Raw genomic sequence first — 13874 nt, 5'->3', positions numbered from 1 at the left:
TGTTCATTTCCATATGGTGAGAAGGCAGATAAACCAAGAGAGAAAACTGAACTATATGGAAGGGAGTGAGCTAGAACACTTCTTTTTCTACTTTTTCTGTCTTATTCCATGACATGATGCTAGAATAAACACCAAACCTGAACCTTCCAACAATATTTTTGAAAGGCACTTGCCAGGGGTGCCTGGTGGGCTCAGCTGGAAGAGCATAGGCAACTTTGATCTCGGGGTCATGACTTTGAGCCTGAAGCTGGGTGTAAAGATTACTACAAAAATAAACTTATAAAAAAAAAAAGTGCCCTTGCTATATGAAATAGCGTGTTGGGTTGAAATGGGTTGAACTGTGTATTCCCAAAAAGATATGGTGAAGACCTAAGCTCCCGTCCTTCACAGTAGTGACCTTGTTTGGAGGTAGGGTCTTTATGGAGATGAGCTAAAGTAAGGTCATGAAGGTGGGCCTAATTCGAAATGACTGTGTCCTCATAAAAGGGAAAAATCTGGACACAGACACACACAAACAGAATTCTCTGTGAACACAAAGACAGAAATTGGGGTATCCTATCCTCAGGCTGAGGAATATTTGAGATTACCAGTAAACAGATTCTTCATGGCCCTGAGAGGAACCAACCCTACTGTCACCTTGACCTCTGTCTTCTAGGCTTCAGAAGTGTGAGGCACCTGCTGTTTCAGCCCCAGTTTGTGATACTTTGTTACAACAGCCCCAGCAAACGAATACAGTATTTTTTTTAAAAGTTCTGTTTGCTTCCAAGACTGGAGCACAGGTGATTTCAGATACTCAGTCTGGTCCCAACTTGTAGTTCAGACTTAGCTCCAAAGCTCACGTAACAGTGAAAACTTGTTTCCTGGTCTTCTCCATCTGTACCTCGTCTGAGCACCCTGCTTAACCCTCCTGAGGATTTTCCTAGCCACTCCAGCCTGATGCTCTCTCTCCCTCCTGGGGGAGTTTGTTTCTCATTGTTACCTTCATATCATCTGCCTAGTGTTATTGGTCCTTTCTTCTCAGAGCATAAACTCCTTGAAAAAGTGTGTTTTGTGCATCCATTTTCTGTCCGACATTCCTCCTTCAGAATAATGCTTTGTGCATGATAATAGCATATTGATGGTAAATTAATAACTGCATAATGATTATATAATCACATATATAATTATACTGAAAATATTATGTTGTCCCATCTGAAATATTGCATCTTTTAATAATCAGAAATGTATGTGTCAATATGTCTGGTGGGACCTACTAGCTGATCTTTTCTTGGTAATTTTAAAATCCCTCTTTGCCTAAAATATTAAGATCTGATTTGAATTTATATGTCCTGGGTGGATAGGAATTATTATGTCCAAGGTTTTTTGTTTTGTTTTTTAAATTTTACTTATTTATTGAGAGAGAGAGAGAGTGTGTGCGTGCACGAGTAGGGGGAGAAGCAGAGGGAGAAAGACAAGCAAAGTCCCCTTCTGAGCATGGACCAGGTCTCAGGGCTTGATCCCATGACCCATGAGATCATGACCTGAGCTGAAGCCAAGAGTTGGACACTCAACAAACTGAGCTAAACTTCTTTATTTTTTCTTATTATTTTTAAAAGATTTTTACTGGCCCCCTCAGGGATCACGACCTGAGCTGAAGGCAGACACTGAACCCCCTGGGCCACGCAGGTGTCCCCGCTATAATTCTTTAAACACAGTCATTAAGAATTATTTTCCGAGAAGCAGGCATTCCTTTTGAACTCAGTATATTTTGTGGCAAAGGCAAAACTGAGACATAAATGTCAATAAAATACCTAAAAGTACTTTCAGGTCCACATGGAATGAGAGAATGCACCGACTCTTATGCCTCCTGGGGTCAGGCTGTTCCCTCCCATTTCCAAGAAGGTCGTGGTGCATGAGTCCGCTGGCTGCAGTTGGCCATTGTGTTTGTCACTCCTCCTGCCCAAGGCTTCCAGGGCGATGACATTATCTAACCTTCCAGCAAACAGTCCCCTGGAAACAGCACAGACACCAGTGATTCATGGGTGCGTTATTATGTTTTAAAAACCAGTATTCAACTAGGGATGTTACTACAGTACAAACAGGAAAGCAGAGATGTGTTGTCGAATATTCTTAACGACTCCCTCCTCCTGACTTTTCCCTTAGTTATGAGAATGATGTTTGTTTGTATTTTAGGTGCCACCGGGCCTTCATAAGCCACAGCAATGTCAGCACACACTTGACTAGACTGGGGCTCCTTGTGCCCTCTTGAGGACACCCTGGAAAGGCTCTTCTGGGTGGTGAGCAGGAACCCTCCATAGAAGCCCATCTAGGCTGAGAAGAATCTTGATTTCATGGGCATTTCAAAGGGCAATTTTTGCCCATAAGGAAATTTCAGAGTGGAGTAGAGCCATGGAAGGTACCAGAAGGAAAGTGAACTCTGGTGATGCCTCTGCAGGCTTATGCCCAGGTTCAGGCCTCTGTCTGGGTTTGGGGTTGTTTGAGTTCGGGACTCCATGTCCTTCATCCACTCATTACAAATATATATATATTTGTATATATATATATACACACACACACATACATGCATATATAATATATATAATATAATGTATAATATAAATATATATATAATATATATAATACATTATATATATATATTTAAATTTTATTTTTTGAGAGAAGGGTGAGGGGCAGAGGGAGAGGGAGAGAGAGAACCTCACACAGACTCCATGCCCAGCGCTAAGCCTGATGTGGGTCTTGATCTCACAACCCTGAGATCACGACCTGAACCAAAATCAGGAGCGGCTGCTTAAGCGACTGAGCCACCCAGGTGCCCCTCATTTAAGAAATATTGAGCCAAGCCTTGTTATGTGCAAGGAACAGGTATAAAGTGAAACACATTCTTAAATGCTAATGTTGAAACATATCCTAAGTGCAGAGGTATGCCCCGAGAGCGAGCATAGAGCTGGCACAAATAAAGACGCAGATGTTCTGTGATTGCTGGGGACGCTGTCCAGTAGCCCCCATTGCTGACTCCTTGTTTCCCCCGGGCCACGCTCCCTCCCTTCTTCTTGCTCCTGCTGTGGATGTAGGATTTACGGCATGTCCTCTCTTCCTACCACTGCAAGGATGGCCCTCTCCAGATCACAGGGACCGCATGGCTCCCCGTGCCTCCTCCTACCGGCTCCCCCTGCCTCCCCCTACTGCCCCTCCCTGTTCTCAGATCCCTGCCGGAGTCCCGGTGGTGCCATTCAGCACTACTGGAAGGTTTGCATCTTTCCCTTGCACACTCCGACCCCTGGGACTACGTAATCTGTAATCCCACGTGTTCTCTCCGGGAGACTCCCAGCAGCTCAGGCTTGTGAAAGAAGCTATAAACAAAATGTGAATTTCCTGCCCCTCCCCCGCCCCCACCCCGAGGAATTCTTAGCAGTTTTCTTGAATCCCAGCAGACCTGCCATTGACACCACTGAACCTTTTCCTAAGAAGCCATGCACCCCAATCACTCAGCAGTAAGGGTCAGAACTTGCACCAGCTTCATGTTTAGGTGGGATTGGAGGGGACGGGGACACCTCTCACTGTTTTCATAGGAGGCACTTGGCTACCCACACCGCGGAAGGGGCACCGCTCATAAACCACCTCAGGGAACTCCTTGGGGGCGGGGATAAAAGGAAGGAAGAAAACACCCTGGGGGTAGAGAGTGCAGGGTGGGGGGGAGGGAGGGAACTAGAGCACAGCAGGGGAGCCAACCTGAGCCAACGCGGCAGCCGGAGTCTTCCAGAGCCCAAAATGCTAAGGACATCCACTCCTGGGGGTGCTCTGAGCAGCTGGGCCCTCAGACTCCCTACTTCTTCTGGCATTTTCCACCTCTGCCTCACATTCTGGTTGGGCCAGGTGGGCTTGCCGCAGGGACACCCCCAGTGCCTGGATTATGGGCCCCCCTTCCAGCCCCCGGTGCACCTCGAGTTTTGCTCAGACTACGAGTCTTTCGGCTGCTGTGACCAGCATAAGGACCGCCGCCTCGCTGCTCGGTACAGGGACATCATGGATTACTTTGACCTCAGGGGCCATGAGCTGTGTGGGGGCTACGTTAAGGACATCCTGTGCCAGGTAGGCCTGAGTGAAACCCTGCACGGTAGTGAGGGAGCCAGCTTGGCAAAGTGCGGATGCTGGGCTTGGTGGCGTGGGTCCTGGGGCAAGGGGGTTGGGGGGGCTCCTTGGCCACTGGCCCTTTAGAAAGCTCTCCTGGTAGCTGTCTCACCATAGAGCTCCGGTCTCTGGATGCGCACACGGAAGCGAGGGGGTGCTGGCTTTGGTTTCCACCTGGAGACCTCTGGCGGGTCTCCCCACCCCCAGGGGGTCCGCTGGTCCTTGGGCTTTCTCACCCCGAAGGCAGAGATGGGTGTCCCCCATGGAGCTCTCCGGGCAGCATTGCCTGGAGTTTCCCTGCACTGCCCTGGGAGCGGGGCGCAGTGCCTAGCCGCGGTGGTTACCGAGGCCTTGGAGTGGTGGCACCTGCTGGGGCCCATTTGTGCCAGGGGGTCTCCGGTGTGATGATGGTGGTGGCAGAGTCGGGGGGCTCTCCCCGGCATTCTGGAGCTGGGCTGACAGGGCTTCAAGCTGCTGGGAGACAGTGACTCACAGAGGTTCTGCTCCTGCAGGCTCTCCAAGGGCCAAAATCCACATCCCTGGCAGGCATCCCCCATCACCAAATTCTGGGAAGAGGGGTTCAGGGTGCAGGGGAGAGTCACCCTGGAGGACGGCCGCTGAGAGAGGCTGCCACGGGAAGGGGTGCTCTCATGAGGTGTGGGGGCGAAGAGGAGGGAGTACAGGCAGACCTGTGATCTGGGACCCCGCTGAGCCTGTGGGCGCAGCCACTGGGCCCTCCCGCCTCCACTGCTCCGAGCGCACTGGCCGCCCCCTCTCCCCATGGGCAGGGCACACCGTAGATCGCGACGCAGAATCCAGCCACCTGGGTGGTATCTCCCCGGGGCTGTACTCTCCTACCTCAGGCACCACCCCTCAGCGGGGAACAGGATAATTAACTCCGGAATAACCATGGGGGGCCGAAGCTGGGCTCTTCTGAGCAACACCAAGATCGTTCGTTTCCGAGATGCCCCCTGGTGAAATTGTCTCCACCCTCCCTAGGGCTCCCCTCCCCCGTGCTTTCCCTACTGGGAGAAGTTTCCGAAAGTCAAATTCAGCAGCTCTCCTCTTGGAGGGATCTGAGGAATCAGAATAACCTACATGAGTCTATTTATTTAGTCTCAAGTCCCCTCCTCTTTCTTTCCGCGAACGGAGTGTATTCCCAGCAGTGATTCTGCGGGAAGTTATTAGGATCCTGATTTTACTGTTAAAGAGTTCGGAGTTTTTTTGTTTTTGTTTTTGTTTTTTTAAAGATTTTATTTATTTATTTGACAGACAGAGATCACAAGTAGGCAGGGTGGAGGTAGGGGCGGGAAGCAGGCTTCCTGCTGAGCAGGGAGCCCAACGCAGGGCTTGATCCCAAGACCCTGAGATCATGACCTGAGCTGAAGGCAGGGGCTTAACCCACTGAGCCACCCAGGGGCTCCAAGGAGTCTGGAGTTTTAAAGAACTTGTCGAAGGTCAGACCGTGCTGAGGCACAAATCTAGAGGCTCAGGCTCTGAGTCTTCTGCCCTTTGGATCATATCTCACCAAGACGGAGTCCCAACAGTACCAACCCATTTACTTCATGGTTTTCGGGCCCGGGCCAAGTGTATGTCCCATTAGAACAGCCTTGGTGCATCTTGCCCCCTTCCCTGTTCTCCATGCAGAGAACAGAGTCTGACACCACACGGGAAACTCTTCTGGGCTTTACTTTCCTTAAATAGAGAAATGCTGTCCTGAGATAACTGAGTCAAAGCAATTCTGCGGACTAAATTTCTGCCCAAGCGTGTGCCATGCTGGTTATATTTCCACGGCCCCCTCTGTCCCCCCTCTTCATTCCACTCCTCCAGAACTTGTCAGAAGTCTTACAACCCTTACCGAGTGGAGGATATCACCTGTCAAAGTTGTAAACAGACTAGATGCTCCTGCACTGTAAAAGTTCGCCACGTTGACCCTAAAAGGCCCCATCGTCAAGATTTGTGTGGGAGATGCAAAGGCAAACGCCTGTCCTGTAACAGCACTTTCAGCTTCAAGTATATCATTTAAATGAATGTAAAAAAAAAAGAAATGGTCCTACTTGAACGTGAGCTAACAGAGCAGACATGTTAGCTTTTCTCTATGCTCCTTTCTGCCTCTCCCTTCTCAAAAATACTTCATGAAAGGCTGTATTTTTGATAAAGCCTTCAAATAAAAGTACTGCAAAAACGAAAAAAAAAAAAAAAGAGTGAACAGGCCAGTGGGATGAGACTCAGACCAGTTCATTTTGCTTCCTGTCAGCAGCTCTGACAGGTTTCCTGAACTGAAACAGGCCATCCAAGGAGAGACACTGAATCTTCTCGAAGGATTCTTTCTTCCCTTTTTTCTAATAGCTAGGAGCTTGCTCTGCAACCTCCCATCAGGATTGAATTAAGAGTGAACAGGGAATTCAGGCACATCTGAGAAATGCAGCTCTTCCCTTGTTAGGTGGCAGGGAACACAGGTAGGCTGGGATGGTCCCCCTGGCGACTGCTGGCAGAAGGGTTGGTGATCAGAAAGGGGGTTCTTGGGCCAGTGGGATCTGTCTGAGGCCCCAAAGTGCACCCTTTAAAAACGGCCTTTATTACTTATTCCCAGTTGCCTGCCTTTCATTACTCTCGGGAGGTAGTTGTCTGCCCACAATAATCTATTTTCCTCCTAAAAAAATGTCGTGGTGTAGGGAGCCCTGAGGAACAGGTACTTGGCAGGTGGGTCCTGTGTGTGTCTGTGTAAAGAGCACTGTGGCCCCATAGCCATGCCTCAAATTTGTGTAACTCCCAGCGTCTTGCTTTGTATACAGGAAGCACTTACATAGTTTTATAAGTAAGTGAAGAAATGACTAGATGCCTAATCTCTGGGAGTGATACATCGCATGTCTAGTTTGGTGATTTTATTTTGAATCATAAACTATTTCAAACATATAGAAAAGCACAGAAAATTAAATACTTAACGTGTATCCAATACCCAGATTTAACAAAAACTTTTGCCACATTGCTTCGGATTTGGGTAAAAGAAGTCTTGGGGCACCTGGGTGTCTCAGATGGTTGGGCATCTGCCTTCGGCTTGGGTCATGGATCTCCAGGTCCTGGGATTAAGCCCTGCGTCTGGGTTCCCAGCTCAGCAGGGAGACTGCTTCTCACTTTCCCCCTGCTTCTGCTATGTCTGTCTCGTGCGCTCTCTCTCAAGTGAATAAATAAAATCTTAAAAAAAAAAAAAAGGAATAAAGTCTTATAGATACAGCATTTATAATAAAGGGAACGGTAGGGAAATTGGTTCTCTCTCTCTCTTTTTTTTAAAGATTTTATTTATTTATATGAGCGTTCCTGAACATGAGCGGGGTGGGTGTGGGGCAGAGGGAAAGGGAGAAGCAGACTCCTTCCCAGCAGGGAGCTGATGTGGGGGCTGGATCCCAGGATACTGGGATCCTGACCTGAGCCCAAGGCAGACACTTAACCGGGTGGTTCACCCAGGCGGCCCGAAATTAGTACTCTTTAAAAAAAAAGTCATCGCTTACTAAAACTTTAAAGTGTCAAGAACGAAGTTAATATGCTAAAGAAGGTATGGTGAACATGAAATATTGCTCCCTCTTTTTGCCTTCCAGGAGCGCTAACTGGCCAGAAAATTGGGGTCCCCGAAAAGAGCTTTACCAGTCGTTGCTCATAGAAACTCCAGAATCCTGATTCTTTCCTAGACCATTTTCCTCCTGTGTGCTCAAAAATTGGGACCAGCCCCACCATGGCCAGTCTGACTACCAGTCAAGCTTCCTTTTTCTTCCTAGGAGTGCTCACCCTATGCCGCTCATCTCTACGATGCTGAGAACCCTCGGACGCCCCTCCGGAACCTTCCTGGCCTCTGCTCTGACTACTGCTCCGCATTCCATTCCAGCTGTCACTCTGCCATCTCCCTACTGACCAATGACCGTCACCTGCAGGGCTCACATGAAAAAGATGGTGCCCATTTCTGCCACCTCCTCAACCTTCCTGACGAGGACTATTGCTTCCCTAATGTCCTGAGGAATGACCATCTTAACCGCAACCTGGGTGTGGTGGCCAAGGACCAGCAGGGCTGCCTGCAGCTCTGCCTGACCGAGGTGGCCAATGGGCTGAAGAACCCGGTCTCCATGGTCCACGCTGGGGACGGCACCCATCGTTTCTTTGTGGCTGAGCAGGTGGGCGTGGTATGGGTCTACCTGCCTGATGGGAGCCGCCTGGAGCAGCCCTTTTTGGACCTCAAGAAGATCGTGTTGACTACTCCCTGGGTAGGGGATGAGAGAGGCTTCTTGGGGTTGGCTTTTCATCCCAGATTCCGCCGCAACCGGAAGTTCTATATTTATTATTCATGTCTGGGCAAGAAGAAGGTAGAAAAGATCCGGATTAGTGAGATGAAGGTTTCTCGGGCTGATCCCAACAAAGCTGACCCCAGATCAGAAAGGTGAGATATGCCCATGAGAATGAGCAACTCTGTACTGCACTCCAAAATAATGCCAGTGTGTCCTCTGAGATGATAAAGGGACATGTTTCCGGTTTTAGAGACACTAGCTTATAACACTGACCAAGGAGTCATCAGTAGGGAGATGGCAGACTTGCAGCCACAAGGGTTTGAGAAACGATTATAGATAATATCAATGTATTAGATATAATAGTGGCCTCTGATTATTGTGTGGTCATTGAATTCCAGGCCCTTTGCCTTGAACATGGATATTATCCTTACAGAAAGCTGTGGCACAAAGCCATAGAGCCCTAGATGCATGGTCTGATGAAGGACTTAATTCTGTCACTCCAAGCTTGTGGTCTTGCCACCCTACCAGTCTGTCTTTTTTCCTTCTTGTTCTTTCTGCCTTGTGTCTCTTGTCCCAAACAGCGAGGTTGGGGATTGAAATGGACACCTAACTGACAGATTAACTCCTGCTGGGTTGCCCAAAGGAAGGGATTAAGAGTTCTGGTAGAGCAAGAGAGTAAGGCCCAGAAAAAGGTGATTGTTACCCTGGCTGTGTCTACAGCTCATGAAATCATGACAGGAAAGAAAAACTATCCATGAAGCAGTCATACTGGGGAACAAGGGGAGTCTTAGCGCTCCAAGCTTTGTGATTCTTGGAAACTCTGAAGCAGGACTTGGCTGACTTGGGCCAGTCATTTCTGGGTGTCTGAAAAGGATGCAGTTTTAGCTCATATCAAAACCTAATGCACAGTTTCTTTTCCTTCCAGAGTCATCTTGGAGATAGAAGAACCAGCCTCAAATCATAATGGCGGACAACTTCTTTTTGGTGTGGATGGCTACATGTACATTTTCACTGGGGATGGAGGACAGGCTGGGGATCCCTTTGGCAAGTTTGGAAATGCTCAGAACAAGTAAGCTGGGGGGAACTGGGCTCCTGTCCCTTTAGCGAGAGCCCTTGGGATGTTTTTGCTGAGATGGAATCTCCGGAGCATCAAACCCAAATCACGTACTGCAAGACGTAGCCCCCTCTGTTGAGGCACGTGGGAGAAACATTTGGTTTTCTGTCCTGTGAATTTCAGGCACAGTGTATTCTGGAAAGTAATACTGTAGATGCTCCGTGTAACTCTCAGAGTGCTATGGGGACACGAATTCAGAGTGTTCAGTATGTACTAGCGTGACAGTATTTACCTCACCAAGATCTTACGCATTTCAGTTCAACTCAGTGATGTTATTGAGTGCCACGCTCTGGGCTCTGTGCTAGGCCCTGGACACGTGTGAGAAGATAGTTAATACGTGATATATTTTGAATGCTTACTGTGTGTCAGGTACTGTTTTGAATACTTTGTGTATATTGAAGAATGTAATTCTGTTTATTTATTTATTTGAGAGCAAGGGAGACAGAGCGGGAGGGACAGAGGGAGAGAGAAACTCCGGCAGACTCCATGCTGACCATAGAGTCTGGCGTGGAGCTCCATCTCACTATCTGAGCCAAAACCAAGAGTTGGATGCTTAACTGACTGGGCCCCCCAGGTGCCCCAAGAACATAATTCTAACATCCCACGAGGGCAGGGATTTTTATCTGTTTGTAAATTGATGTGTCCCCACCAACTCAAATAATGCCTGGTATGGGAGTCACTTCAGAAATACAATGGAAGGGAGGACTCCTATGAAGTGTAGGTATTATGATAGTCATTTCACTGATAGGAAGATGAGGCACAGAGGAGTAAAGTAGCTTGCCTAAGGTCACACAGCAAGTGAGTGGCAGAACCAAAATTCAAACTCAGACAAGCTAGTGCGAGAGTCCAGGGGAGTCTGGGCTGACCTAGATCAAAGCCCATGATCCTGATGTCCTTTGTAACAGCAAGCACTTGAATGCCATTATCCTCGATAATAAAATATTGAAGTTAAAGTAGTCAAGAGCTAATGGCGGCGCCTGGGTGGCTCAGTCGGTTAAGTGGCTGACTCTTGATTTCGGCTCAGGTGGGGAGTCTGCTTGTCTCTCTCCCTCTGTCTCTGTCCCCAGTCAAATAAATGAAGAAATCTTAAAAAAAAAAAATAATCAAGAGCTAACATTTGTCAGATGCCTACTGTTGGGAATCGAGTCACCTGCTACAGGCAGGGTAACTCATTTAGCCCTTAAAACCACAACTACACTGCGAGGTTGTCTTTCTCTAGCCTGTTTTACAAATGAGGAAACTGAGGCCCAGAGGCCGCAGTCAGTGGCAGAGCCTCCTGAAAGCTCTGTCCTTTCTGTGACCACAGTGCTCTGTGAGGAAGAATAAACCAACTCCTTTTAAAAATTCATAGTGTTAGTGCCCACTTTGGCAGCACATATACTAAAATCAGAACACTCCAGAAAAGATAAACATGGCCTCGCTACAAGGATGTTTCATATGAAAAAAAAAAAAATTCATAGCGTTAAACCCAACCTGAGAGAAACCATCTCATTGAAAACATTTTAAAAATTGGAGCTTCAACTTGCTTGCTCTGGGTTGTATGGGCCAGGATCCCATCCGATTTATGCCTTCTGGTTTTCCCTGAGCCAAAACTTGGCAAGTCTTAACATTTTGTTGTTGTTGTTGTTGTTTAAGATTTTATTTATTTATTTGACAGAGAGAGAGGGAGAGACAGTGAGAGAGGGAACACAAGCAGGGGGAGTGAGAAAGGGAGAAGCAGGCCTCCCGCTGAGCAGGGAGCCCTATGTGGGACTCCATCCCAGGATCCTGGGGTCATGACCTGAGCCCAAGGCAGACGCTTAACGACCGAGCCACCCAGGCAACCCAAGTCTTAACATTTTGCATAAGTCAGTCTATGTGTCTCGTACAGAGATGACTTTATGTATAGATCTTGTATACACGTGTGTATATCTTTAAAAAACCCTGTGTTCCCATGTGATTCTTAGTAGTTGTTTGGCGTTGACTATCAGTAGGTCCTCCTGGGCAGTCTCTGGTCTGGTGCTATTTTATTTTATCTTATATTTCATTATTTTATTTAGTTTTAAATTTTGAACACTTAACATGAATTCTACCCTCTTAAAAAAATTTAAGCATAAACAAAAATTGTAGGTGTAAATACGGTATTGTTAATTATAGGGACAGACGTACAGCAGATCTCCAGAACCTACTCATCTGATTAACAAATGTCCAACAGATGTATGGAAAGTGTCAGTCCTCATCAGGGAAGTGTAAATCAAAAACTACAATGAGAGATCACCTCCCATCCATTAGGATGGCTCTTTATCTCCCTCCACCGCCCCCTTCCCCCCCAAAACAACCCAAACACAAAAAGACAGCAAGTGTTGCTGAAGATGCAGAAAACTTCGTATACTGTTGGTGGAAATGCAAAATAGTGCAGCTGCTCTGGAAAACAGTAAGGGGAGGCTTCAAAAACGGAACAAATAAAACTCGCCAATGACCCGGCCATCCATTTCTGCGTGTTTATCCTGCGCCTGTTCCCCGGCGTTCTTCCTTTCAGAAGTTCCCTGCTGGGGAAGGTGTTACGGATCGACGTGAACAGGGCAGGCTCAGACAGCAGGCCTTACCGAGTGCCCCCGGACAATCCGTTCGTGGCCGAGCCAGGGGCCCACCCCGCCGTGTATGCCTATGGGGTCAGAAACATGTGGCGCTGTGCCGTGGACCGAGGGGACCCCGTCACGCGCCGGGGCCGAGGCCGGATGTTCTGTGGGGACGTGGGACAAAATAGGTTTGAAGAAGTTGACATCATTGTGAAAGGCGGGAACTACGGCTGGAGGGCCAAGGAAGGGTTTGAGTGTTACGACAGGAAGCTTTGTCACAATGCCTCTTTGGGTAAGTCAGAAGTTCTCTGGGTGATTTCTGGAGTGGACTGAGGGGGTTGGAGGTGGAGGTGGGGAGTATGACCTGGGAGTTCTGCCCTGCGGGTCACTCAGGGGTCTTTGTTTATGGCCTGTGGGATCGAGCTTCCAGGTTGGCCCTCCATTCACAGGCACCGGAAACATGTTGGGTTAGTGCTTGTTGATCTGATGCATTCGGGTCTCGCCTGGGTTCGGGGACTGGGATTGACCGAGGAATCTCTATTTTAGATTAGTTACCCACAGGGTTTTTAGGCTAATTTGAGAAAACCCAGCAGAGGAAAGTTGGTGGCTCTGTTTTTCACTTATTCCCATTTTGCCCAGCCCACTGAGATGGTATTCCATATGCAGACTGGTGGTACAGTCCATCAAGATGTGCTTTTCAGGCGTTTTTTTTTTTTTTAATCAGTGGTGCCAAATCTTTTTTGACCCTCATAAGTTGCAAAGGAGTTTTAGAGACCCTCACAAGATTTTCAGATCCTTAAACCTGAGTATCTGCCATGTCAGCCTAGGGAATACACTTAGGTGTGTGGGTTCTCAGGTCACTGCCTCACAGGTGGGGCAGTCTTTGGCTTCCTCTCGGCTTCCAGAGGCCAGTCAAAGGGGAAGCTCACAAATATTGTGGTTGGTGTGTTGAGAAAAATAAGCATGATTCTCTTGGCTGCCTGCCCTTCCAAAGACCAAGAGAGAAAGCATTCTCCACTCAATCAGGCAGCTACATTTAAAATCCCCATCTTCCTCATTGAAGCTCTAAATTTTTTTTTTTTTTTTTTTTTTTTTTTAGGGAGAGAGAAAGTGTGTGTGTGTGTGCATGAGCAGGGTTGGGGGGAGAGCAGCAGGAGAGGGAGAAGGAATCCCAGATAGGCTCCGTGTTCAGTGGAGTCCGACAGGGGCTTGGTCTCAGGACCCTGAGATCATAACCTGAGCAGAAATCAAGAGTCATATGCTTAACCAACTAAGCCACCCAGGCACCTGAAGGTCTCAGTCTTTAGCTGTGACACTCTCTTTGTTCATGGACAGGTGACATTCTGCCAATCTATGCTTATGGTCATGCAGTGGGCAAGTCAGTCACTGGAGGATACGTCTACCGTGGGTGTGAATCCCCAAATCTCAGTGGCCTCTACATCTTTGGGGACTTCATGAGTGGGTAAGAAGGGATTGGTATCTTCTTTCATTTCTTTTATTTCAGCATTTTTATTGAGATACAAACTACATGTGGCGAGACAAAGTCTCTAAGAGCACAGTTGGATAAAGTTTTACAATATATACCCTTGTAAATATGTTAAGATGCAGAACATTTCCATCACTCTGGAAGGTTCCTTCTTGGCCTGTTGCCTGTCAGTACCACCCCTTTCTCTCTCACTCTCTCACACACACACACACACACACACACACACACACACACACACACGTCGGCCAGAGGTAACCACTGCCATCACGTTAATTTTGCTTCTGGAATTTAATATAAATGGAATTGTGTATATG

The 13874-nt window shown here is 47.8% G+C and overlaps 1 protein-coding gene across 1 annotated transcript in view; it reads left to right on the top strand.

Annotated features, from left to right (window-relative positions):
* Positions 1-3768: 3768 nt before the first annotated feature.
* LOC111150986 (HHIP like 2) overlaps positions 3769-13874 on the top strand; it is a 43374-nt gene continuing 33268 nt past the window's right edge. Inside the window, exons 1-5 of the mRNA XM_022508661.1 lie at positions 3769-4089; positions 7902-8554; positions 9328-9471; positions 12035-12366; positions 13410-13536. Coding sequence (XP_022364369.1) covers positions 3769-4089; positions 7902-8554; positions 9328-9471; positions 12035-12366; positions 13410-13536 — 1577 coding nt within the window. The remainder of the gene's footprint in view (positions 4090-7901; positions 8555-9327; positions 9472-12034; positions 12367-13409; positions 13537-13874) is intronic.

Source organism: Enhydra lutris, unplaced genomic scaffold (assembly GCF_002288905.1).
Source record: "Enhydra lutris kenyoni isolate GAN:26980312 unplaced genomic scaffold, ASM228890v2 scaffoldscaffold25, whole genome shotgun sequence".
NCBI classification, from domain to species: Eukaryota; Metazoa; Chordata; class Mammalia; order Carnivora; family Mustelidae; genus Enhydra; species Enhydra lutris.
This window is presented reverse-complemented; position numbering and strand designations above follow the sequence as displayed.